The 27,341-nt window shown below is 43.3% G+C and overlaps 1 protein-coding gene across 1 annotated transcript; it reads left to right on the forward strand.

Annotated features, from left to right (window-relative positions):
- Positions 1 to 247: 247 nt before the first annotated feature.
- Positions 248 to 27,341, forward strand: LOC306943872 (solute carrier organic anion transporter family member 5A1-like; the record flags this gene model as incomplete). The annotated part of the gene is made up of 5 exons (XM_079530392.1): positions 248 to 410; positions 6,746 to 7,768; positions 11,144 to 11,423; positions 11,864 to 12,091; positions 27,205 to 27,341. Exons 2-5 carry the CDS (start codon positions 7,265 to 7,267, stop codon positions 27,339 to 27,341), a joined length of 1,149 nt encoding a protein of 382 aa, XP_079386518.1. The 5' UTR covers positions 248 to 410; positions 6,746 to 7,264.

A 27,341-nucleotide genomic window follows, 5' to 3' on the forward strand; every position in this document is an offset into this window, starting at 1 on the left:
AAAAACATTAATCTCTGTCCATTGTCAATGGCGTTTTTAATGTTTGTCTAGAGTATAGACAAGACAAACATTAAACCTGTATATAAAACAGCCGATCTACAAGCTCACGGCGCGTCCCTTTGCAGATCTATGTGAGCTTGAAGATCAGCTCATCCTTTCAGCCGCCAGACGACGACATTTCCGCCCCAGTAAAAATCGGACCAATCAGAAGGCGGCTCAAGGAAGCACCGGCTCGTGCTGGTAAACAACAACTGTTCAGATGAGAGTGTCTCGGTGTGGGTGCGGAGGAAGAGGACACGACCGCTGTCACACAATTTTGTTTTAATTTATGTTGTATTAATTCATTAATTTAAATGACCCTGGTGACATGACGGCCGGTGGCACATTGTGTCCTCGCTCTAAAATGCAAGGTGAGCTTTGAGAAAATTATACCTTTGTTGATTTTTCCCCATATATATTTATTTTATTTTATTGTATTTCTTGCCTCATTCAACGGGGCCAGCAGCCGCGGTTCTGCTGCTGCTGTTACACCTACATATGTGACCTACCCAACACGGTGACCCTACAGTAAGAAAGAAAGAAAGAGAAAGGAAAAAAGAAAGAAAGTATTGATTAAGAATGAGCTGTTTCGTTCTGTTTTATTTTGTTTTAATAGTTGCTTACTTTTCGTCCATGCACCTTTGTTTAATGTAGCACATTTTAATGTAGCATGCATACTTTTTAGTTTAATGGATGATCATGCTATGACGTTTTGTGGTTTTTGTAACCCTACTATTGATTACAAAATACCACTTGAGACTTTTTCTGCGAAAATGACTTGTGTCATGGTGGATGATGCAGATTAGTGTATTTCTAGTATCAAATACACTGACAATACAATAACTGCTAGTTTACATAAGATAATATGGACGGGATGTAAATAACATTAAACAGCGTGGTGGAATATTGGAATATTTATTTATTAATTTCCTACAATTCCTAGACTTAAACAAAGGATAAGAAAAACTCCCATAAATAGCCCTGAGCTAACGGTACAGCGACCTCTATTCACAGAATTCTATAAGTCACCGGTTTGAGCGTATCATCGGCTAGCTTCAGACTAGTCAACACGGGGGGACCACTGCAGTGCTCTCCGCCGCGTCATGTCATGTCATCGCCTTTTATTTATTCCCCAGTCGCCAATTGAAACTGCCAGCTGTATTTTTTATATAGCTTTTTCGTCGGTTCTTTTGACGTTATTATGATTATTTAAATACGGGGTCAAACAACGTTGTACTTGAATGATGGTTTTCAATGCTTTCTGTCGGTGAGAAGGACAGCTGGTTCTATTGGCGGTGTGGTGCTGGCTGGACTGGTGATGTCATGACTTTTCAGGGTTGCCCTTGACTTGGAGGGGGGTGATGGATGGGGGCATCGTGTAAACTAAAAGAAACCTTCAAAAATAATGTTTTTGAATAGGGCTTATAGGCTTGTTGGGTAAGTGATTTTGTTGTTGTTCAAATTAGTGTTAATAGCTCAACATTCCCACAGTAATAATTGCTTTAGAGCACTTCAGACTCAAGCTTTTAGATTTCAAGGACTCCTATAACAAAGAGTGTACGAATAGAACCTCTCCCTCCATGGAACCCAGAGGGGCCACCTTGAAAACCACTGCCAAAGCGGTAACAGGGGTCTTAGTCCGGCAGCCAACAGGCTTCTTTTGTTTAAAGTGCAACATTTGTTATATAGTCTTTTTTATTGGCCTAAAATATTGTCTATCTATATACATAGATTCATGAATCCACTTGCTGACTGGCTGTCGGTATTGAGCAATTTTTTTAATAGGGGTTTATATATGACCTACCATTAACATCCTACAGTATAAGGCAAAAAAAATGTCAAACATGTCAAACTTTCCTTATGCTTTAAGTGGCATGTGATGTCAAACTAGGGGGTTTTCATGATTCTGAATCCATTCCAAGCATTAAATGGTCAGCACATTTAGGGGACATTTGGGCAAGTGGCTTGACCTAAATGTGCTGACCATTTGTGATGACGGACTGGCCGTTTTTAGTCCAAGGAGTGTTTTTTGTGCAAAATGCTTGGAATGGATTCAGAATCATGAAAAACCCCTAGTTTGACATGTCACATGCTACATAAAGCATAATGGAAATTTGAAAATCTTGCCTTGTATAGGATGTTAATGGTATGGTAACATATAAACCCATATAAGTGGATTCATGAATGTATGTATATAGACAATATTTTAGGCCAATAAAAAATACTATATACCAATAAATGTGCAGGTGGATAATCTACCAGGAAAGATAACTCATACAGGAGAAACAAGTGATGATTGATTGGCAATTGTATTAATTGCAGAATGGGTACAGGTCAATACAAAAACTGCTATGAGGATAAAACCAGAAAAAGCACTACATCAGGGTCCTCCATTTCAATTCATCAGACATACAAATATACACATCTATGAAAAAATGTGTACAGTATAGACAAGAGGGGAGGGGGGGGGGGGGACTCAGACTTACTTTACTGTCAAAATACTTAATGTCCACGATCACAACACCAGAGAGAAACCACTTCTCAACAAACCACTTAACCCAGATTCGGCTCAAACAAGGGATTAAATTAATTTTGCTCCTATGCCACTAAAAATGTGGAATGCCCTATCAACAGCCGTTAAAAAGTGTGAATCCCTAGACTCCTTCAAAACCACTCTCAAAGAGCACTTTAGGGCGTCTGCAATTCGAAACTGGCTCTTTCTTTATAGGTTGATTTCCTGTTTTTGAGGGGCGCTAGCCCCTCCTATACACAGGTTTAATGTTTGTCATTAGTTCAATGTTTGTTTTGTAAACGCCATTGACAATGAAGGGAAAATGTATGTCATAATGTGCCATTTACGTCATATTATCTCTTTATTGTTAATGGCGTTTAATGTTTGTGTTGGCACTGTTTGTTTTACATCCCCTAATCAACATGAGTTAGACTTTAATATATTAGTGCCCCTCACTTTACACAGGTGTGATTTTTTTGTAATATATAGAAGTGTATATTTGTATGTCTTTTAATGTTCTGCTTAATTGAAAAATGTGGACCCTGTTTCGTCCACAAAGTAACAGTTTTTTCATTGACTAAGTGCTTTCGTTTGAAATGTACCCATTCTGCATACTGTGAAATAAAATAATCAATCAATCAAAGGTACATGGGTATCTTAGTGGTGTAGCGAATCTTGTAGACCAGGCCCATTGCAAGTTGCTGTACTCTGTCGTCAACCCTAAGCCATTCCAACCTATCAAAATGAGCAGGGGTGAGGTGGGTTCTGTGAGTAAGGCCAAGTAGTAGCCTGACCAGTTTGTTTTGGGATGTCTGCCTTGTTTTTAGGGTTTTTGAGCTGGTACCATCATGAGGTGCATGCATAGTCGAAGAAACCTTGTATGATGGCTCCTGTTAGGTCTTCAAATTATTTTTGCTGACCACCATGTGAGGAGACGTTTTTGATTATATGGGTGGCCATTTTATCTCAGGAAAGATTTTCCTCCAGGATGGAACCTATAGGTAATTTCATCTTTTTTGTGATAACATTGTCACCCACTTTAACTGAGAAGCCGTCGGCCTTGCTGAGATCACGATTTGATCCAAAGAGAATGGATTACATTTTTCCCAGAGACAAAACAAAAATGGGCAAGCTGATAAATGTGTTCTCTAACCTGATTGGATGAAATGTGTGTGCACCCTGAAAGAGCTGGAGAGACAGGGAGACTCATGTTACTGAACAACGCGCTAAAAAAACCTAGCAGAGACTAAAATGTTGAGGTTCTCTCTGGGACCTCTTTGAGGCTAGAGAAAGTAGGTATAATCTTAGGGGATTTGGCATCTTTAAGGGGACAAAGGTAAGAACAAACAAAAAAGGGAGATGTATGTATACCTTTTTGGTCTAAATACTAATTTATAGTGAAATGTAATCAATGCATTCAATGTTCAATTCTTTGACCAAAATAAACTAAACTGAACTGAACTGAGTAACAAGGATGGATAGGATCAGGAACGAGTACATCAGAGGCACAGCGCATGTCAGATGTTTTGGAGATAAAGCCAGAGAGGACAGACTGAGATGGCTCAGTCTACCCCTCCCTACAGAGGAGGGGTAGTGATAGTGAGTATATTGGTAGAAGGATGTTGAGGTTGGAAGTGGAACTGCAAGGCAGGAGGCCTAGAGGAAGACCAAAGAGAAGATTTATGGATGTAGTGAAAGAGGACATGAAGTTAGTTGGTGTGAGAGAAGGAGGCAGAGGACAGGGTGAGATGGAGGCAGATTATTCGCTGTGGCGACCCCTGAAGGGAAAAGCCAAAAGGAAAAGAAGAAGGACCTTTTAACAAAAACATATCACTTACAGTACCTTACATTATACTTATTTATTTTAAAAACGGGACACAACTGCTACACAACAACTGCCGATACCGATTTTCACCAATCGTCAATTTCCCCATGCTTCCGATGTCTGGCCGGTAACCGGAAGAGTGGGCACCTAATCATTGTGGGAACCTCAATTTAACCAGGCTATTGTTTTGTCCAAGATGTGTAAAACAAACAAAATAAAAATTAAATATGGTCTGAAGTGAAGTATGCATGATTTGAACATGCTTGAATATTTCACTTTGAAGGCCTAATATTTCAAAAATTACTTCAAACTGCTAAAAAAATATCTGTGGCAGTCATTATGGTAAGGTACGGTAATTTTAGGCCTGATAATGATTTACCATGCATGTTCAAATCGTGTATACTTTTGTATTACTTCAGATCATTTTCCAAATTATTATTCTTATTATATATTTCCAATTTAACATTGAGGTTGCCTGTAGGAGGTCATCTGTGACAGAAACATTGCTTGTTCTTGAATACATTCTGCTCCTGTACCATCCAGGTTGGCAGTGTGCGGGCGTATGTTTCTTGTTGTGGAACATTGAGGTGGCCCACAATGTTTAGGTGGTGCCCACTCTTGCTATATGATCCGTCCGGCCTCCCCCACATCTGTTTCGTCTTTGCAGTCACGTAAATACGTCCTACTGCAAAACAAATGAGTCAAAGCATACCTAGCTTGCTGCCTGGCAGAAATGGATGTTTGAAAATACACTCACACATAAAAAAACAGAAATGACAAATGGATAACTGTTCACAACTTTCAGGAGTTACAGACTTATTTAGCATTGAAGGATTGTAGAAGAGATGTCTTGCTTGAGAAACTAGTCTGGTACTATTGTTTTCATACATCATTTCCTGGGCCTGGCGTCGTCATGACCTTAACCTTATACCAACCTTGAAACGTACCTTAGTTCCGTCACCATCAACACTCAATAAGGGACCACCATTCTTTCCCTGACATACATACATACATACATACATACATACATACATACATACATAGCCTGGCTAATAAGCCAGACCGAATCAGCCGTTGGCAAAACAAGAATTGCCTGCCGGCGGATTACGGTCTGGAGAGGCTCAATTGTACGCCCATTTCCTACACCAGAGAACTGGTGTGGCCAATCGGGACACGGTATGCAATATGGGCGGGCTTTGGTACAGTGACGTTCAATGCTTGAGACCTTTGACTGACAGTAGCTCTGACCAATTGCGTCAAAGAGAAAATGTTTGAACCCGCCCCCCGGGAAACAAGATCCATACACAGCATCTCCAGACTAAAATACCACACGACAGTGTGATTTGAGTCTGGCTTATTAGCCAGGCTAATACATACATACATACATACATACATACATACATACATACATATACATACATACATACTTACATACCTTAGTTACGTCATCAAGAATGGTGGTCCCTTATTGGCCGGTGGACAACACCGACATACATACTCAGCTTGTCACGGGGCAGCCCGTGCCCTATACACACACACACTCTGATTAAGGACATTGCACGCAAGCACACACAACACACGGCTGCATCCAACTATTAAATTAGACCACCGGACGGTTTGGAAGCAACTGAAGTGACTGTGGGTAGTGGGGCAGACAGGTCCTAACATATAATTGTCTACTGTTGATGAATGCATTCACAAATTATTCACAATTTATTCAATACAAATTAAATGATACACACAGACTTGCAGGGTAAAACATTCAGTTTATTGCAACCTGTGTTTGGCCTGTGTTTGTCATCTGTATGGCCTCTGCAGTGCTGACACTCTTCTGTTTGAATCTGCCGAAACAGAGCAGGACTCAACCATTCGGTAGGATCCTCTCCTACAAAAGGGAGACTGCAGGCAGAGCCAGTCAGTAGTGAGAGACCTGCCGGCTGCCAGGGCCCTTTTCATGGGCATAGCCTTATTAGCCTAGTGCAGTTTTTGTTCTTTCTCCTTTGTCCTGCGTTTTGCCTTAAGTATTTTTGCTGTTTGGTATTTTTTCACTGTACATATCTGCACTGGAGTGGGAGAAAATAAACAACAGAAAAGCATTGCATTGCTGAAATAGGCAACCTGCCTGAAAAAAAGTTTATTAAAGAGCAGTAGAGACCCCTGTTACTGAACAAACACTCTATACTCTATATAGCAATGATTATTAGTATCAACATATAGAGCTTTATTGTTTTAACAGAACACTTGGTTTTAACCAAAACATTTAAACAAAACTAAAAAAGTTTAACAGAGATACACAAGGACAGACAGTGATGACATGCAGACAAAAAAAAGAAGACGTTTTGATTGTGTTTGTGTTGTCTCATTGACAGGTACGTCAGCCATGCACCAACGACTTCACACCTTCACCATTTTCTCCGCGAAGATAGGCTCGCAATGTCCTATAGGAGGAAATGACGACAGTGGTCGCACGGAGGAACAAACGCTGTGGATTCTGCTCCAAATCCTGTTGTGAGTGAAGAAGAGGGAGGGATGTTGTTGTGACTCACTTGTGGAGGCATCAAGTCCTCTGGGGTCTCTCAGATCATAAGGTGACAAGAATGTGAGTGTTGAGGAGAAGATAAAAAAAGAAAGCAAGCTTACTGCAGATAAGTCAAATCTGTGAAGACTGTGAGCCTGGTCTGTGTTGTTACTTTATTTGGAGAGGGACTCTGTTGGCATCAAGGACATGTGAGGAGTAAATGTATCTATTAATAATAAATTAACTTGGATAAGCGCCTCTGAACTCTTGGCTTGAGAGGTTGACTTAGTTTATTTATTTTTTTACGAGCACGAAAGCACGCCAGGGTTCGATCCTATACCCCGAAGCGAAACCGAACGGAGAAAAAAAAATGGCAGACCACGAGGACACCGAACTGTCGGAGTCACTGCGGAAGCAGGACTGCTCCAGCGAGTTTGAGGAGCCGGGCCCCAACTTCAAATCCAAAAGCCTGCCGGTGCTGAACGAGTCGCCCCCTCGGGAGGAGACGCCGCTGGCCAGCTCAGTCCCTGTGTCCGTCAGTGCCGAGGAGGAGAGCGCCGAGTTCATCCAGCAGCCGCCCAGCAGGACAGAGTCCTTGGAGCCCGCCCCGCCGTCGGCGTCGTCGCCCACCCGAACGAACTATACGCCGAAGTTGGGCAAGTTGGCGCTGAACAGGCCGAGCTCGGCGGCGTATGGCGCTGCCGACGTCTCGGAGACTCGCAGGGGGAAGAGCGTGGCGAGGCGGAAACCCTCCGCCGGGTTCTTGGCCGCCCGCTTGGCGCAGCTGCGCCTGCCCAGCAGGAAGTACCTGAACGTCTTCCTGCAGGACTCGCGCTGCTTCCTGTTCTGCATGTGCTACCTGACGTTCATCCAGGTAGGTTGTTTTTTATTTTCTATTGATTACTCACCCCATGAAGCCTTGAATTCATGGAGATCTTTCAGTTTTTGTCTCATTTCTGAGCCAATAATTTGATGACCGGCAGAGGGACTCAATGAGTCTCTTGGGCCCCTTTTCCACCAGGGTTGAACCGGTTCGGTTCTTAGTCCATGAGCCAGAGCTCCAAAATTGGAACGTTAATTGTGAATTGAGTGGGCAAAACCATACATATATATATATATATATATATATATATATATATATATATATATATATATATATATATATATATATATATATAAGCCAGGCGTTTCTACGGGCGCCCTTTTTAAAAAACACAAAACTACAAAAAGCAGACCCTGTGACGCGGAAGTATTAGCCGACACTGTTTCCATCACTCGATTTGACTAGCATGAAACACGGTGATCTGCTAACCGGAGCTTCGCGCTAAGTTTTTATTTACCTAATTTACCTAATATCATGCCTCACCTCATATCACCTCATCTGAGCTTCAATTCAGAGATAAACGCAGCTAAAGATCGTACTGTAATATAAAGATCGTAACACGAACATACACAGGATTGGCATTAAAGTGCTGGGTTTTATAAACCGTACATGAACGTGTATGGCTCGAAATGTGTTAAATTGTTATAGGGTCAATATAAGTAAATTAATATATGATAAAGCTAAGTACAGTAGTAGCTTTTTCATATTTTCATTTGTTTGCACATTTTCCTATATAATGCATAATTTGCACATTTAAATGTACCATTTCAGAAAACTTGTAATACAATAAGTCATTGTCTTTGTGTAAGTAATCAACTGGAGTTTCATTCAGAGGCGTATCTACAATAAGGCGAGGGCAGGCGTCCGCCTGTCCAAATCCATTTCTGGCCTGGCCAAAATCCATACAATGAGAAAAAAGACGACAAAAACAAGACCTGAGAACTATTAATGGACCGCGAGCGCGACCCTCGATCACCCATTGGAATGTAAATGCATGCCTTTCAGCCTTTGTATCCTACTCGTCTGGCAGGTATATCTCTTTGAAAACGTTTAGTGCTACGATTGTGCGCGGGGAGACGACAATTAACACATGATCTTGCCTGCCCAAAACATAATTCCTGGATACGCCACTGGTTTCATTGTGATAACTATTAAATACATGCCTATTCACCTATCATGTAGGGAAAAATAACAATGTGTGGTAAATTTGAAAAAATATTCCTGTGGAAGGGTTAACAATAACATCTATTAATTTATTTATATTGATCCTATAAGTAATTTAATATAGGTATGGTTTTGCTCACTCAATTCGTAATTAAACATTCCAATTTTGGGGCTCTGCCTCTTGGACTAAGAACCGGGCCGGTTCAACCCTGGTGGAAAAGGGGGCCAGGGGCCCAAGAGTCTTCTACCGGACAAATTTTAAACTTTGGATGGATGGATGGTCTTTGGCTATTATTTAAAAAAAGCAAATATGTTTCACTAACATTTTTGGTTCTGGCGGTCCCTGGAACAAAATATGTTGACATGCGGGTCCAAGGCCAAATACATTAGGCCAGGGTTCCCCAATTAATTTTCCTCAAGGGCCATATTTTGACTAGGGAACCAGGCTGGGGGCCGAGTCCGCACGCGCGAAAAATTGGGTTTTTTATTTTTTCATTAATTAATTAAAAATTGTTCTCAACCAGTGGTCCGGGGACCACCAGTGGTCCTTGAGGGGGTACCCAGTTTGACATGCATAGGCTACTGACCCCCATTTAATGCCATTTATATCTGGGACACCCCCCCCAAAACAAAACAATTATTATTATTATTATTATTATTTTTAATTCTTCCAGGGGCCACAAGGGGCGGCCCGCGGGCCGCCTATTGGGGAACCCTGCATTAGGCCATTAAGGGGGTCCTTGACATGAAAACATACTGTATAACTCCACATTGGGTCACATCGACCCCAACATTCCACATGTGAAATGACAGCTCAATCAGAATAAAATATCCTCATGTAATCACTTATTCCAGCCGTTTCTCCATGGTTGGTTGGTCTGTGGTTAGAAAATCGACCAAAAACAAACATGCAGAAGCACTTTGTACATGTCAAAAGGAATTCATGTTTTGAGGCATTTAAACGAGGATTTTGGAATCTCTGTCCATGTAAATGCAGTCACTGTTGCTGTTCTTATGGGAATGTATTTTATTAGCGTAGTATTTTATTGCATTTTAGTTAGTCTTGTTTTTACTGTCTGTTGTATACAGCAGTATTTTTGCCTGTGACCCAAAAGATACATTTGATGTCTCCCTGCGTGCACGGTGTGCGTGCGTGCATGCATGCATGCATGCGTGCGTGCAACTTCCAGGAGTGTTGTCGGAAGTTGTATGTGTAGCATAGAAACTTGTGGGGCACATGGTGGCGGCGGAGCCAATGGAAAGACGGGATGTAGTGTTGCCAGGTCCGCGTATTGTAAATGAGTGGTAGTGTGTGTAAGTAGGCTGTAGAAAGTCAGGTTTTGCGGGCTTGTTTTCATAGACCTGGCAACAATGGTGGCGGCGGAGCCAATGGATAGATGGGATGCAGTGTTGCCAGGTCCACATATTGTAAGCAAGTTGTAGTGTGTGTAAGTAGCGTGTAGAAAGTCAGTTTTTGTGGGCTTGTTTTCATAGACCTGGCAACAGTGTTCCGTGCCCGTGGGTGGGTGTGGGAGCTTTTGGCGATAGTGAATGTAGTAAAGAAATGCATAGCCGGCGTGAGGGTGAAAGGGAGCTGATTTTGGTGGCAGTGCAATGTGCATTGGTCCGCGAGTTCTGTTGAGGCTCGGCGGCTGGCGCGACATGAGGAGATATCGATGGATGACGCTGAGGGTAAGTCCATGACGTCACTGCCGTGTGAGTGCAGTGGGTAGGACGGTGGTGCAGTGGTTATAATGGCGGGCTAGGCATGACGTAGCTATTGACTTTGGCCTTAGGCCTTAACCGTGTGTGCGCCTGATGTTTACAAATGTAATAATAACACCATAAAATCGCTATTACCCTTTTCATGTCACGCACCCCCTAGAGGGCGTTTCGTGCGCCACAAGGGGTGCACACACCACATTTTGGGAACCACTAGTTTATATAGTATCCCAGAGTACCAACAACGGCTCTTCTGTTAAAGCCTTTTCTTAATTGCCATTTTTGTGATTATTTGTGTATGTTTATATTTTGTGCCTGCTATTTAATTTTATTCATTGATCTTTCGTTGTATCTGCTTTCTTTTATCCTTCTCTGTAAATCACTTTGTGACAATGTATAGAAATGTGCTATATAAATACATTCATTATCATTGTATGTTAAATATAATTGATGACGTTTTCTTTCTCTCCTTCCATCCAGTCTCTGATGGTGTCGGGCTACCTGAGCAGCGTCATCACCACCATAGAGAAGCGCTACAGCCTGCGCAGCTCCGAGTCGGGCCTCCTGGTCAGCTGCTTCGACATCGGCAGCCTGGTGGTGGTGGTCTTCATCAGCTACTTCGGAGGCCGGGGCCAGCGGCCTCGCTGGCTGGCGGTGGGTGGGGTCCTGATCGCCGTGGGCGCCGCCCTCTTCTCGTTGCCCCACTTCATCTCGCCGCCGTACCAGATCAAGGAGGTCAACACGTCTCTGGGCAACGAGGGTCCGTGTTGGAGCCGCGACTTGTTTTCATTGTTCATTTTTTTGTTTTAGCGGTTATTCTTTTGATTCGATTAGTTGAATAATCGAGAAGGGTAGTGCTTTAAATATGAAAAAATAAAATAATGTGTATATTGGCAATTTAATTAACCACATAAGCATTATTTTATACAAAAATAATTTAAATCGCCATAGCTGTAGACCAGCTAATTTAACTATTTCTGACTTTTTAAAGCTTTTGGCCTTTAACATGCCCAAAATGGGGATCTATTATCGTCATTTATTATGTTTTTATAATCGATTCAATTAATGCAAATGTTTATGTTTATTAGCTTTTCGCCGGTGACATGCCCAAATTAGAGATCAATTATGAATAGAATGTTTTATTCAATGATCAATTCACTTTTATAACAAAGTTTATTGATCGAGTCTTATCTGTGGCAGGTCTGTGCATGAACAGCAACATGAACAGCAACATGAACAGCAGCGGGCGGGATCCCTTGGACGTGCCGTCCTGCCCCAGAGACCAGGAGGGCAACGAGCATAACCTCTATGTGGCGCTGTTTGTCATCGCCCAGATCCTGGTGGGCATGGGCTCCACCCCCATCTACACCCTGGGACCCACCTACCTGGACGACAACGTCAAGAAAGAAAACGCATCGCTGTATTTAGGTACGTCTTGTGTGTGTGTGTGTGTGTGTGTGTGTGGGTGTGGGTGGTGGGGGTGTGTGTGTGGGTGGGTGGGTGGGTGGGTGGGTGGTGTGAGAGGTTTTCTTCATGGCCAGGTCGCTAGGGTTGGGATCCGGAACACTAGGAACTGGATCCAACATTGAGGAACTGGAATCGTTTTTCCATCACATTAGGAACCATTAGTTTCCGGAACCAGTTTTATCACACCGTCAGAGCTGGTATTTGGGCTTCACGTCTGCTATACAATTACAATACCAGTTGTTCTCAAACTTCAAGGACAGTCATAACTCTGAGAGTGAACAAATGAGGTCCGTTTGGTTCCATTTGTTCACTCTTAGAGTTACAAACCCGTAAGGATCCATTTGGAATCGTTAAAGGGAACCGGAAAGTAAGTTAAGAGGGAATCAGTAAGGAACCAGAATCGATAAATCCTAAAGGAATCCAATCCCAAAGGTGGCAGGTTTTATGTGTGTGTGCGTGTGTGTTTGTACTTGTGTATAGTCGAATTTTAGAAAGACATTGGGAGGAAGCTTTTCCTGGTCCTCACAAGAGAGAGACAGGGGCAAGTCTGAGTAGCTGTCTCGTAAGCACAGAAGGTCGAAGTGACCTCGGGACGACGTTGAAGCAGTTTGCATGTGTCTCAGGGAGGGAGTGTGTGTGTCTTGTGATATTGAACGCTCCTAAAGAAGACATTTAGATGCTCCTTGGAATGTCACCTTAAACGCAACGACATACCCCTAATGCACTGGTTTTCAACATCTGGTCAGGGGACCAATCAGGGTCCAAATGGACCCTTAACTGGTCTGTAACTCTATGGAGCCAAATGGTTCCATTTGTAAACTGTCAAGAGTCAAATTAAAACTGTGGTTTTACAAACATTTAACTAGGGTTGCAACTTGCAACTAATGATTATTTTCAGAATCGTTTGATCAGCCGATTATTTAAACTATGAATGAATGAATCAGATTATGGCACTTATTTAGCTCTCACCTGATTTTAGGTTATTTTAGACATGTTCTAACTAACAAAAAATACAATACATTTTGCTCAGCTGCTGATCAGACTGCGATTCAAATACAAATACTCTTATTATGACTGCATACATTTGAATGGCTACAAATTTGTACACACACACACACACACACACACACACACACACACACACACACACACACACACACACACACACACACACACACACACACAGTATCAGTGAGAATAGTAGATGCATACATTTCTGCTGTTAGGGGATTATAAAAGGACTTTCTATAAAAATGGGTCTTTAGTTTAGATTTAAAAATGGCTATGGAGCTAGCGAACCTGAGGTCTAATGGGAGGCTGTTCCAGAGCTGCAAGTAGACAGTACTTGCAGAGGAAGACTTCACAGAACACTATTCATCAGCTGAAAACGTTTCTCTTAGGGTGATACGTCTGCAGGCTGCGTTGGCAGCCGCCCAGCGGCTATATGGAGTCCGTCCTCTTTTATTATCAAAGAAAATGGCACTGTTATCAAAACTAAAGTGGCTGTAGACGTTTACAGTCTCTGGTGTTTAAGTGCTGTCCTCTTCCCAGATGATGTGTAGGGCACTTGGTGGTGGCTGCTAGTGGTAGATTGTATAGCCAGTGGTGGAAAGGTACTATGTATATTTTACTCAAGTACGGTACTTATGTGAGCACACCTTTGAGGTACTTAGACTGTAATTGAGGTTGCACAAATGTATTATTATTATTAATCATTATTATAAAGGTTTACAAGTTTTTTTTAACAAAGTTGGAAGAGAAAACATGTCTAAACTCTGCGTGTCACAATGCACTGTGATCCTGTAGATCAGTTGTTTGTGCTATCCGATACAATAGAGCTTCAATGGTTAACATGTTTGAAAAACAAGAATGTGTGTGCGTGCTTGCGTGTGTGTGGGGGGTCTCGGCTTGTGTCAGGTGTGTAAGAAGGGGGTCTCGGCTTGTGTCAGGTGGGTAAGAAGGGGGTCATCAACGAACCAGTTAGGAACCAGTGTTCAACATTGTGCTATTGCTACTTTTCCTCAAATAAAAATGTCTTAAGGACTTTTTCTGCGACACTGATAGCACCCCACTACTTCTCTCGCCATCCACTGCAGTGTTCTCTGTGCCAGAGTAATGCATCTCCACCAGCCCAACATCCATTTGTTAGAATTAATATCGTGTTCTGTTGGTGGCTGATACGTTTGTGTATTGGCCCAGCTGTTTTGGGCAGATAGCCAAGCCATTGTTAGGATGCTCCGCTCTATTCTATAAAACTGCCGTGCTATCAAAACTTTAGTGGCTGGCAGCATTTGTTATCCACTGAAGCAACCGTGATGTGTCTGTCTGATAAGTGATATAAATACCCCTGGCTTTGAATGGGTCTATTGATCAATGGTAAGTGATACAATGTATTAGAGTAGAAACTAGAGCTCTGATACAATGCATTAGAATAGACATTAGAGCCTTAATACAATGCATTAGAACACTAGAGCCTTGCTACAATGCATAAGAATAGACCTCTACCCCTGAGCCACTGGGCGGCAGAGTGGCCGGTAGAGTGGCCGGATGGGAATGTGAGGTTCGATCCCGGGCTCCTCCAGAGTTATTGTCGAAGTGTCCTTGAGCAAGACACTGAACCCCCTAATTGCTCCTGATGTGCAGGTTGGTGCCTTGCATGGTTTCCGCTGTCATCAGTGTATGTATGAATGTGTGTGTGAATGGGTGAATGTAATTGGATAAAAGCACTATATAAATGCACCATTTACCGTTTACCCGTAAGCTGTGATACAATGCATTAGAATAGAAACCCATTTTAGTGTGGACCTTGGGCTTTATGCTAATCGGACTACCTCCTCCTATCATGGCTGGACTGTCTCTTGGTTACAGATGACTCACTCTTTCAGTGTGCCTTTGTTAAGTCGCTTGTCCTATTTGTACAGTATAGGACTTTTTTCCCCCTTTTTTTTACACTGTTTATGTGAGTAATTTATATGAGTAATTCATATTGTGTTTTTTGTACGGTTGTCGGTAGTCACTCTGTTGGGTGTTTATTTAAATATGTATCTCAATGGAAACGAGCCTTGGCTTTTTTGTGATGAATCAATTCTGGTGCTTTTAATTGGTGATATTGTTGCTTTTAATTGTTTTCATGAATTCAAATTTGGAGTCCATTTGTGAGCTCAAGTTTGGCTATTAAAGTAGGTCATTAAAAAAAATAGAAATTTGGAGATACAAGTTTTTTGCCCTTGTATCTCCAGACGGAAGTTCACGGAAGTGAAGCAGACAGAAGTTTACGGAACATTTGTTACGAGGTTTCCATGTGTTTTTGCAGCATTCAGACACATTGACCTAAATGTATTGACCTGTGCATTCCTTTAAATAGAACGCAAGCCTTTTGCACTCTCTGCACCTAACCAGGCTCTTATGTGAAAAGCCTGATTATGTTCACAGTGTTGGGTGCATATCTTTGGTCCAACGTCCTAACAGTCCGACATACAGTCCGCAATAGTCAGACACCCTACACCAAACCCTAACCAAACCCTATCCGCACGTGGAAGCCACGGGTGAGTTTTAACCGGCCACGCATGTCGGAGCCATGGACGAGTCTTAACCAGCCACGTACAGTATGTGTCTTAACCGGCCACGTATGTCAGCCTATTTGTACGTCGGACTAATGTATGCCCCCCCACAGAGTCCATATACTGTATGTGATACATAGAAGAACAATAGAAGTTGTATTGTAACATTGCTGCAATTCCATCTCTTATTGAGAATTGTACTTTGTGTCGAGTTCCTGTGTGCAGCTAACCTGACTCCGCCAGATGGGGCAGCAGAGAGTCCCCCCTCCTGCTCCCATCTGGGAACTCTCAGGCATACTTGATGCCAATCAGCAGCAGCTAGAGGCGGGATAGCTGCTGCTGATTGGCCAGGCCGTTTTGTGGCCGGGCATCAAGTCTGCCTGAGAGTTCCCAGATGGGAGCAGGAGGGGGGAACCCAGTGTACTCTCTGCTGCCCCATCTGGCGGAGTCAGGTTAGTGTACAGCCCCACTTGAACACATCCGTATACAATTACATGAAACACAATTCAGGATAATGACAAAAACAAAGATTGTATGTTATGTAGGCTGATGGGGGGCCATGACCCAGAGACAACACACGTTTTAACAAGTTACACTGATAGTTTGATTGAACACTTTATAAACAGATTGAATATGTACAGTAGTACAGCGGTACAATTACACGAGTAATGCTAAAAGGATAATGGTCTATTACTAGTCACTGATGCCAAATGAGTCAATACTAAACGGTAATGATCAAGAAGATGTACTGTATAGTGTAAATTAAATTATGCAGAGAGTAAGATAAACAAGAATATGCAAAGATTTAGATAAACTAAATGGACCACCCGAGGAACTGTGCGACCAGCGACACTTCACTTATGAGCCGTGAATAAAGCTTGTTTTGATCAAATGCGCTGTCTGGGGAAATAATCTGAGATAAAGGGCTTTTAAAATGTTGTTTTAACATTGAAGTCAACGAGGAGGAACATTTTGACTATAAATCCAAGTACTTTCTCCACTGTGAGGTGAGAGGAATGCATGTCGTCTGCTGCGACATCAGAGACCAAACTGTCCAGTCAGCAGGAACGGCATCCAGATAGCGGAGCACCGTATATACATGGCCCTCTCCTGAGTGATCTCCTCATTCACTTACAGTATGTTGCGTACGTATGATATGAGCGCAGATTGATGAAGGTCGTTGGAGAGGGGAAGCATCCTTCCTGGCATGCTCCCACGTGACGGCCAATGTACCTTTTTACCCTATATAAATATCCTTGTAAAGGCAGCTGTCACGTTACAGTGCAGCAGTCTATACATGATTCCCTACAGTGTTGCCAGATTTTGCAAGAGACACAGGCGGCCAGGTCTACAATAAGATGAGCGACTAGGCCGCATGATCAGCGCATGGGTCCCTGGCACAAAACATGTTCAGATAGGGCTCTGCAGACAAATACATTTGGGGAATCTTGACATGTCAACAATACAACATATGCCATATTCGGGCATTATGCCTGAGGACCGAACCGAACCAATAATTGGTTTGGTAAGTAACTTCAAACTCCATTTCAACTATTCGTTGAAAACGCACATCCTTGATCCTGGTGATTGAACTTGACCTTTTAAATGTATGAGGGGGGGCTGTTTATTTTATTTTGTTATTATTTCTTTTTTTTTCAACTTAAGAAAACTATTCTATAAACTATACTATAAGTACAGTACTGTACAGTAAGTAGGTTACTGTCCACCTCTGGTCTAATCTACAGTATAATTGGCCTGGACGCTCCTATCACTGCCCTTATGGTACTGTATCATCACTGATTCTCAACCTTTTTCACTTCAAGTTTGATATCATTTCTGTCTGGAAGAAATCTGACTTTTTGTGTTGTTGTAGGGGTAGCAGATCCAAGCTTGTAGATCTGCTGCTTTTGAGCAGAGACGATATGCATTGATTTGGCTATGTACCCCCTTGGGGATTGGGGTCATCTCTGGGACCTCACCCCAGGGTCCATTTGGTCATTGTCAGAGTTACAAACCTGTAAGGGTCCATTTGGTCATTGTCAGAGTTACAGACCTGTAAGGGTCCATTTGGTCATTGTCAGAGTTACAGACCTGTAAGGGTCCATTTGGTCATTGTCAGAGTTACAGACCTGTAAGGGTCCATTTGGGGAACCTGGTGGTTGGTCCCTGCCTGGACCCCCACCATAGAGACCCCACCATAGAGACCCCCACCATAGAGACCCCACCATAGAGACCCCCACCATAGAGACCCCCACCATAGAGACCCCACCATAGAGACCCCCACCATAGAGACCCCCACCATAGAGACCCCCACCATAGAGACCCCCACCACAGAGACCCCCACCATAGAGACCCCCACCATAGAGACCCCCACCATAGAGACCCCCACCATAGAGACCCCCACCACAGATACCCCCACCATAGATACCCCCACCACAGAGACCCCCACTACAGAGACCCCCACCATAGAGACCCCCACCATAGAGACCCCCACCATAGAGACCCCCACCACAGAGACCCCCACCACAGAGACCCCCACCATAGAGACCCCCACCATAGAGACCCCCACCATAGAGACCCCCACCACAGATACCCCCACCATAGATACCCCCACCACAGAGACCCCCACTACAGAGACCCCCACCATAGAGACCCCCACCATAGAGACCCCCACAATTTACAATTTACAATTTAGGCATTTAGCAGACGCTCTTAATCCAGAGCGACTTACATTAGGCAAGAACAAAAGTATGGGAATACATCACATATATAAAATGCATTTATCAAGAAACATACGTAAGCTAAGAACGTACTAGAACATATCTATATAATGACACTATACATATTAACTATACATATATACTATACTATGCTATGTTCTATGATGTGCTATGACTACATACAATGCAATTATTGTGCTGTCTACATGACATGCTATAAGTCTGTTTCAAATGCTATCTAAGTCTAAAAAGTGCTATCTAAGGGGGTAGGATAAGTGCTATGGGCCATGATGGAGTCTGAAAAGGTGGGTCTTCAGACTACGGCGGAAGATTGGGAGTGATGCTGCAGTTCTGATTGCAACGGGGAGTGCATTCCACAGTTTTGGGGCCAGAAGGGAGAAGAGTTTGGGACGTGTGGAGCGTTGTCCCGGCGTTTTTAGTGAGGGTACTTCCAGCTTTCCTGCGTTGGCTGATCTGAGTGCGCGGGAGGGTTTGTAGGGTTCAATCATGGTTGCAAGATACAGTATGGGGGAGCCATACCTTTGGTTGCTTTGAATGCCAGCATCAGAGTTTTGTATTCTGTGCGGGCAGCGACTGGGAGCCAGTGCAGGGAGCGGAGCAGGGGGGAGACATGTGAGAATTTTGGCTGGTTGAAGACCAGACGAGCTGCGGCATTTTGGATCAGTTGGAGAGGCTTAAGTGCACATGCCGGTAGGCCCACCATAGAGACCCCCACCACAGAGACCCCCACAATAGAGACCCCCACCATAGAGACCCCCACCACAGAGACCCCCACCATAGAGACCCCCACCACAGAGACCCCCACCATAGAGACCCCCACCACAGAGACCCCCACCACAGAGACCCCCACCATAGAGACCCCCACCACAGAGACCCCCACCACAGAGACCCCCACCACAGAGACCCCCACCACAGAGACCCCCACCACAGAGACCCCCACCACAGAGACCCCCACCATAGAGACCCCCACCACAGAGACCCCCACCACAGAGACCCCCACCCACATTGAGAACCTGTGAGGTTTGAGCCGACGCTGACTGAGCAGTGTGTTGAGAATTAGTTACATTAGTTGTGGACACACACACACACACACACACACACACACACAGTCACACACACACACACACACACACACACACACACACACACACACACACACACACACACACACACACACACACACACCCATGCACATACAGCAGTAAGCAGTGTAGAGAGCTTTGAGAAGCTGGCTTGTGACCAGAAGGCTGCCCGGTCTGAACCCACTGACCCGTTCAGGGTCAGTGGGTTCAGGAACAAGACCCACTTTCATGTAATCCCATCCCTGATGGGCACCGAGGTTCAACTGGAGCTGTGCACTGGTCAACAGCAGAAGACTGGTTGTACTGGGAACGCACCGAGGTATACTGTAAATTATATTCTCATTTATACCTGGGAGCGTTCCATGGAATATCTCTGGTTAATGTTCTGGGCCGAACATTTGGCAGAAATAGTAAAGTAGGCAATATGTGTCTATAGTAAGCTGTAGTAAGTAAGTACATTTTATTTATATAGCAGTGCACTTCTTACAGAGAAGACTCAAAAAGTGCTTTACATACAGAGAATAAAACATAAACAATAAACAAAGTAGTAAAGAACAGAAAATGCCTATACAATTTATCTCAAAACAGGACAGCAAATCACAATACAAACATGGAAATAACATCATGAAACATCTGCAATGCCTGTGCAAATAGTTAGTGTTTTGAGTTTATTCTAAAAAATGTCCACAGAGGCTGCAGATCTCAAGACCTTGAGGAAGAGCATTCCACAGTGTTGGCGCAACAACCTAAAAGGCTCTGTCAGCTTTTGTTTTAAGTTTAGTGTTTGGAACAATTAACAGACCCTGTTCAGCAGACCTAGTAAACACAAACTGCATGTTAGGGGTTCATTTGTACACCCTCATAGTGAAATGATCTCTGGGGATTTCACAGTGTAGATTGGGGTCCACCGTCCAAGAGAATACAAAAATAAGAAAAGAAAACTGTATAAAATGGGGGTCCGTACATGTCCTAGTGCCACTGGGGCTCCTTGAAATGAAAAATGTTGAGATGCACTGAGCTAACGGAGCCAGGTCTACTTTAAATTAAGCTTTAAATTCCAGTGATTGAGTCAGATTGCCATGCCTTGGTCTTGGTTGGACCTGACCAGCAGAAACACAATGAGACTATATTCTGTGTGGGCTCTGCCCTCCTCGCCGTGGATAATAGAAATAAGGGATTGACATCACGCTTGGACAAAGCAGAGCTTTATTTGCACTAGACTAGAGGCCGATCAAAGCCCGATTTTTGGGAAGTCCTCATCATCATCATCATTTTTCGACCGTGGTCGAGATCATGGATTTCACAATGCCACGCCAGACTTCCCGGTCCTTCATTGCCACCCCCAGTTCCTGCTTACTGATGCATGGGAACGACAGTTTTCTACCAAGGGAAGATGGATTACTGACGTTTTGACCGGTATAGTTTTGTCGTGCTGCATTGTGAGCTTGTCTATCGTCTGTTTTTTGGAAAATGTCTATTCTCCTGTTGCTCAAAATAGGGACGCAAGGTTAAAAGTGGTTCTAAATCGGGGCACATTGCCTGCAAATCGTCTACAATTAAAAATAATGATTTTATATATATATATATATATATATATATATATATATATATATATATATATATATATGCCAAAGTGACATACTGGCCTGCATGGCTCTAGTCTTGTAATTTTGGCGTTTTGTCGTTTGTTTATTTGATTAGATTAATTAGATCCTTTTTTATTGTCTTCCTGTTGTCTCAAAAAACAACATTCATAGAGCATCTCTGAATCATCTTTGTTGTCACATCCCACGTTTAAGCCCAGTCCACACCAATGCAATGGTGATGTGCAACCAAACCGTTGCAGAACATTGCAGAGACAATTTTGCAGTGGTCTGCTAGACTCTAGAGCAGTGGTTCTCAACCTTTTCAGGTCGCGGCCCCCCAAAATAATTGAACTGGCGACTGCCCAAAATAATTATATCTGAACTGGGGACCCCCCACCCTGACAAGCACTTGGAATTGTTGAGTTCATTATATTTGGTTTGACCTGGTTCTATAGTCTTATGTAGCCTACTGTATGTAGGGTTCAAGTGATAATACAGATTTGGATGAAGTGGGGTTGACATGCATGTGTAACAATGCTGATATAAGCATGTTTCTCTCTTAAATGGGACTGTATGCCCCCTGAATTCCTATTCTGCTTTCCTGCCATCCATATCGGCCATAAAAATGCCACCTCTGTATTGAACCGATCTCAAAATAATCCAGATATCTTCACCGATATTGATGACACAATAATGATGTGACCGTCAATATTGCATTGTACTCGCAGAGCAGCCAATCTGCCTGTCTCGGTCTTTAAGAGCGTCAGCTGTTACCATCTATCTACTTTCATCAGCAAAACAAAGATGACCCCATTTAAAAATGCAGCAATTCAATATATAATATAAGAATGTAATACCTGTATATTGGTATCAGAGTCAGTATCGGTTGATATGACCCTGCAAATAATCGGATGTCGGTCATCTCTAACATTAAACGTACGCTGCTGGTTGTTACCAGCAGAGCCATAGAGTAAGACAGAGTTACGCAAACTCCGTTCACTTCATTGGGCCAGTCCAATGGCGGCTCTTCTACATAGACTTCTATTGGTTTGTCCCTATTTGAAGGCTTCAAATGGGGACAACCGGAAGTTTACGGAATGCATTGCAGTCTATGGGCTCGCGCGAGTACATGAACCACGTGACAGGGCTGTTTTCTGCCCCCTCAATATCGCAACTCTTCTATTAGATGGCTCTGCCTACCAGGACCTCTAGTACTGCTGGTTTTCTATCCTACCAGGACCTAGTACTGCTGGTTTTATCTCCTACCAGGACCTCTAGTACTGCTGGTTTTATCTCCTACCAGGACCTAGTACTGCTTATTTTCTATCCTACCAGAACCTCTAGTACTGCTGGTTTTATCTCCTACCAGGACCTCTAGTACTGCTGGTTTTATCTCCTACCAGAACGTCTAGTACTGCTGGTTTTATCTCTTACCAGGACCTCTAATACTGCTGGTTTTATCTCTTACCAGGACCTCTAGTACTGCTGGTTTTATCTCTTACCAGGACCTCTAATACTGCTGGTTTTATCTCCTACCAGGACCTCTAGTGCTGCTTGTTTTATCTCCTACCAGGACCTCTAGTACTGCTGGTTTTATCTCCTACCAGGACCTCTAGTGCTGCTGGTTTTATCTCCTACCAGGACCTCTAGTGCTGCTGGTTTTATATCATACCAGAACCTCTAGTACTGATGGTTTTATCTCCTACCAGGACATCTAGTACTGCTGGTTTTATATCCTACCAGGACCTCTAGTGCTGCTGGTTTTATATCCTACCAGGACCTCTAGTACTGCTGGTTTTATATCCTACCAAGACCTCTAGTGCTGCTGGTTTTATATCCTACCAGGACCTCTAGTATACTATTTTCATTCTGGCCAAAAAGTGCATTTTACATGTGTGGTGGGGGGCTGAGAGTACGTCCCACTAGGGAAAGTAGGCTTTCGACTCCACAAAACCGTCTTTGTATTGGTGAGTAGCGAAAGTGCAGGAAGTTGAAAGTACCATAGCGTTAAGGAGCGTCCTCCTAATGCTAAGGACCAGAGCTAGGGTTCGAGTAATAAAACAGACTTTGATGCTATATTTACACATTTTGCTGGGGAGTGCATTGGGACATGTGTTTGTGTCATGATCATGCAGCCTTATATTAGTCGCTTCTTTTGGTCTCGTTTTCGTGGACATGGCCGCTTGTTCCTCTTGCAAAATCTGGCAAGTGTGTGTGTGTGTGTGTGCGTGTGCGCTTGCACATGTCTGTGTGTGCGTGCACGTGTCTGTGTGCGCGAGTGTGTCTGTGTGTGGGCCGCAGCGGCGCGGCACACTTAACGCAGTGGGAAGGGAACGTATTGGTCTATTTAAGCAGCGCGTTCTGTTGCCCTGAATTCACGATCATGCCCAAAGGCCTAACATAAACCCATTAGAATTATTCAGCACAATATTCCTTTGTAACCTCCTATAAGAGCGTCTCTGTTCCAGGGCCGATGATGCCAGGCAGAAAGTAGGCTACCCTGAGAGCACTTGAAGTTTTAATGTGCCAACTATCACAATTATGAGATTTTCTTTTGTTTCATTTTAGACGATTCATTGTTGGACAAATAATGGCAATTCATGATTTAATTGTGGTGTGTTTTTTTTCCCCCAAACCAAATGGACCCTTACAGATCTGTAACTCGGAGAGCGTACAAATGGAACCAAACGGACCCGTAAGGGTCCATTTGTACGCTCTCTGAGTTATGGGGCCGGCCGTGGCCAAATGCACACCAATCTGGGGGTCCTTGAAATGACTATGTTTGGGAAGCACATGGTGCAGGAGACAACCTTGCGTCTCCTCCGGTAACGCCTGCTGCGGTCGCCGTGTTTCACCTGACAGTGAGGACTGAGGAGTTTTATTCGGAACACGCTATCCTTCTCAGTTCCTTATCGATCCCTGCTGAACAAACGCGCACACACGCACGCACGCACGCATGCACGCATGCACGCATGCACGCACGCGCGCATGCACGCACACGCGCGCGTGCGCGGACACACTCGCAGAGTCGCGGACACGGACACACACGCGCACACAGACACACACATGCACACGGACACACACACACACACACACACACTCACTCACTCACTCACACTCACACTCACACACACACACACACACACACACTCTCTCTCTCTCTCTCTCTCTCTCTCTCTCTCTCACACACACACACACACCCACCAAACACAGTCCCTATCGTTAAATGTGAGGCTGGCAGCTCACCAGGGGACGTTCTAAGGAGGCAGTGCTATGTCAGCATGTTGCCATGATGATACAATCATCCTATACTATTTCATTGTGCCCCCCCCCCCCAGTTCTATGATGTCAGTACTGTGACTGTCATGTCATAATGATGACATCAGGGTACTCATTCACTCACTCTTATAATGTAATGCATTGAACAATTTGCATGTGAATATTGCAAATCCATGCAGCTCAGATCCACCCAACCACCAAATATGGAGCCACGTGTGATGTCATCAATTGATGACACCAGAAATCTCTCTCTCTCTGTGCCATCCCGTCAGCTCAGGGCTTTTCCTCTCCTTCTGCTAGATAAGGGATTGATTATCCAGGGTGCATGTCTATCCATCCTTGCGTGTGTGCGTGCGTCCCTCTCAGCTTTCCTAGTCTCTGCCTCCCCTGACACACATGGTACATAGACAACAACACGCCTCACTTTTCACCCCTTTTCCACCAAAATAATGTCGGTTCTAGAAGTGGTTCCGTTCTAGATTCTTGGAACCTTGGTATTTCACGGAACCGGCGGACACTTATTTGAAACACTGTTCATTGGAAACAGGTTTAATATTTGTCTTTAGTTCAATGTTTTATTTACATCATAATGTAACTCATTATGTCATATTGTCTCTTTATTGTTAATGGCATTTAATGTTTGTTTTACATCACCATTACATCACCTAATCAACATGAGCTAGACTTTAATATATTAGCGCCCCTCACTTCACACGGGTGACATTTTTTGTTGTCTCTATCGGGTGGCATTAAACCTCATATGTTCAAAACGGTCACTTTTCAGGATTCGAGTTCAAAAATTGAAAAAAGGATCGGATCGACAAGCATCAAAGCATGTCGCTTAGCACCGCTTATGGATCTCCTACTTGTTATGCCTTTGTGTGACACTGTAGTAATAGTATGATCAAGTAAGGTGTTCATTACAAATACAAGTTAAAATATGGAGATAAGAGGTTTCCGATATTCGAAATATGCTAGTGCTATTGGGTTCAGAGGTAAAAAAAAAAAAGGGTTTAGAACGTCCGTGTTGGATAATATGGACTGTGCTTGGCAGTGCCTTGTCACGCCGGCACATTTCCGTGGCGTTTTTGCTTTTAACTTTTAAACGCTGGAGGAATTCCACAACGTTAAGTCTTTCTAATTAGGACATATCTGGTTCCCTGGGCCCCATATCCCTCCCGTAATGGTTGCCGTGATCAGTTTGGCCAAGAAGCCAGCTTATTATAACGCTGCTGTCGGACAGAAACCTCTTATATCCACATTTCAACTTTTTGCAGCAGTTGATCCACGAGGTCAAAACGCGGTGCAAAGCGATGCGTTTTGAGCTTGTAGATCTGCTACTTATGCTAAAAATAAATGACATGTTTTTGGACGTGAGGTTTCCACCCGACAGAGACGATAAGCAGTGGTGGAAAGTAACTAAGTGCATTTACTTAACTACTGTACTTAAGTACAATGTTCTACTCCACTACATCTCGGATCCAAATATTGTACTTTTACTCCACTATATTTATTTGACAACTTTAGTTACTAAAGTTACTTTGTAGGTTTTGATTATTATTTCAAAACATACAGTAACCACTTCACCCCAATATACATTTCAGCCATTTGAAAATTGCGTCAATTGCGTCGCATCGCATTGTGAGCGCATCACAAATGTGTATGATTTTTATACATTTTGAAAACTTGAAATGGGACATTCTGCATAGTGAGTAATTTTACTTTTAGTACTTTAAGTACTTTTGTTTTTGATGCCCATACGTTTGTACTTTTACTCAAGTCAATTTGGAATTCCGGACTTTCACTTGTAACGGAGTAGTTCTACATTCCAGTATTGATACTTTTACTTAAGTACAACATTGGAGTACTTTTTCCACCACTGACGATAAGCGACTTTGAACTTGTGTTTCTGTAAAGTTGCTTGTAAAATATTGGTAGTTGTGGTTCTTTGAGCTTGTTTAACTTGTGTAAATTGCTTATTAGGGCTTCCTAATCCTAATGTTAGTTAAACCAGTGGCTCACAAACAATTTCATGTCAAGGACTCCAATATGTAGGCCATGTATTGTATTCGGCCACGGACCCCCATCTGAAAATGTGTTTGTGCCAGGGACCCCCATACAGGATGTTGTCGTGTAGTTAAAAGATTGAAAATATATTATTTAGTTTATATTGCATGAAGATAAGGTTGAAAAAGGGTACTCCTGTACTTAAGTTAAGCTCAAGTAAATTGGATTTGTAGTCTAGTAATAAATTTGACCCATTTGAGTACTTTAGTCCACCACTAGTGTTGTGTTAACACCATCACCGTAATAGCATACAACACTGACTTAACTCACTTACATAATGTTTAAAGTGAAACTAATCCACCATTCAAACAGCAGCAGCTTGGATCATGAGTTCTGATCTTATGATCGGCAGCCAGGGATGCCAGCTTTTGCGAGAGAAACAAGTGGCCAGGTCTACAAAAAAAGAAAAAGAAGCGACTAGGGCCACGCAAAAATGACTTAACATAGCACCAAAATCTGAACACTATATACATCAGCTATTTTGTACAAGCTCACAATATTGAACCAGTTCAGAGTGTTTTCACTGAAAATGAATCTGTTCAGAACCCTAAAAGTTGGTTCAGAACTGGAACCAAAATATGGCCACCGGTTCTGTGAAAGCAGGTTCCAAGAATCTAGAACGGAAGTTATTTTGGTGGAAAATGGTGCCGGCGTAACAGAAGGCGACATATGTATGAGGGCCTTGAAGCGTCCTAAACTTAACATTGTGCACTCAGTTAGTTTTTCAAACATGCCTCCCTGTCTCTGTCTCTCACTCAGCTATAATGTATGTGATGGGTGCTCTGGGACCGGCAGCAGGCTACCTGTTGGGAGGTGTTCTCATCGGCTTCTACGTCGACCCTAAAACCGAGGTCAACATCGACCAGAGCGACCCTCGGTTCATAGGCAACTGGTGA

This window comes from Electrona antarctica (genome assembly GCF_951216825.1).
Source record: "Electrona antarctica genome assembly, chromosome: 19".
Classification (NCBI taxonomy): domain Eukaryota; kingdom Metazoa; phylum Chordata; class Actinopteri; order Myctophiformes; family Myctophidae; genus Electrona; species Electrona antarctica.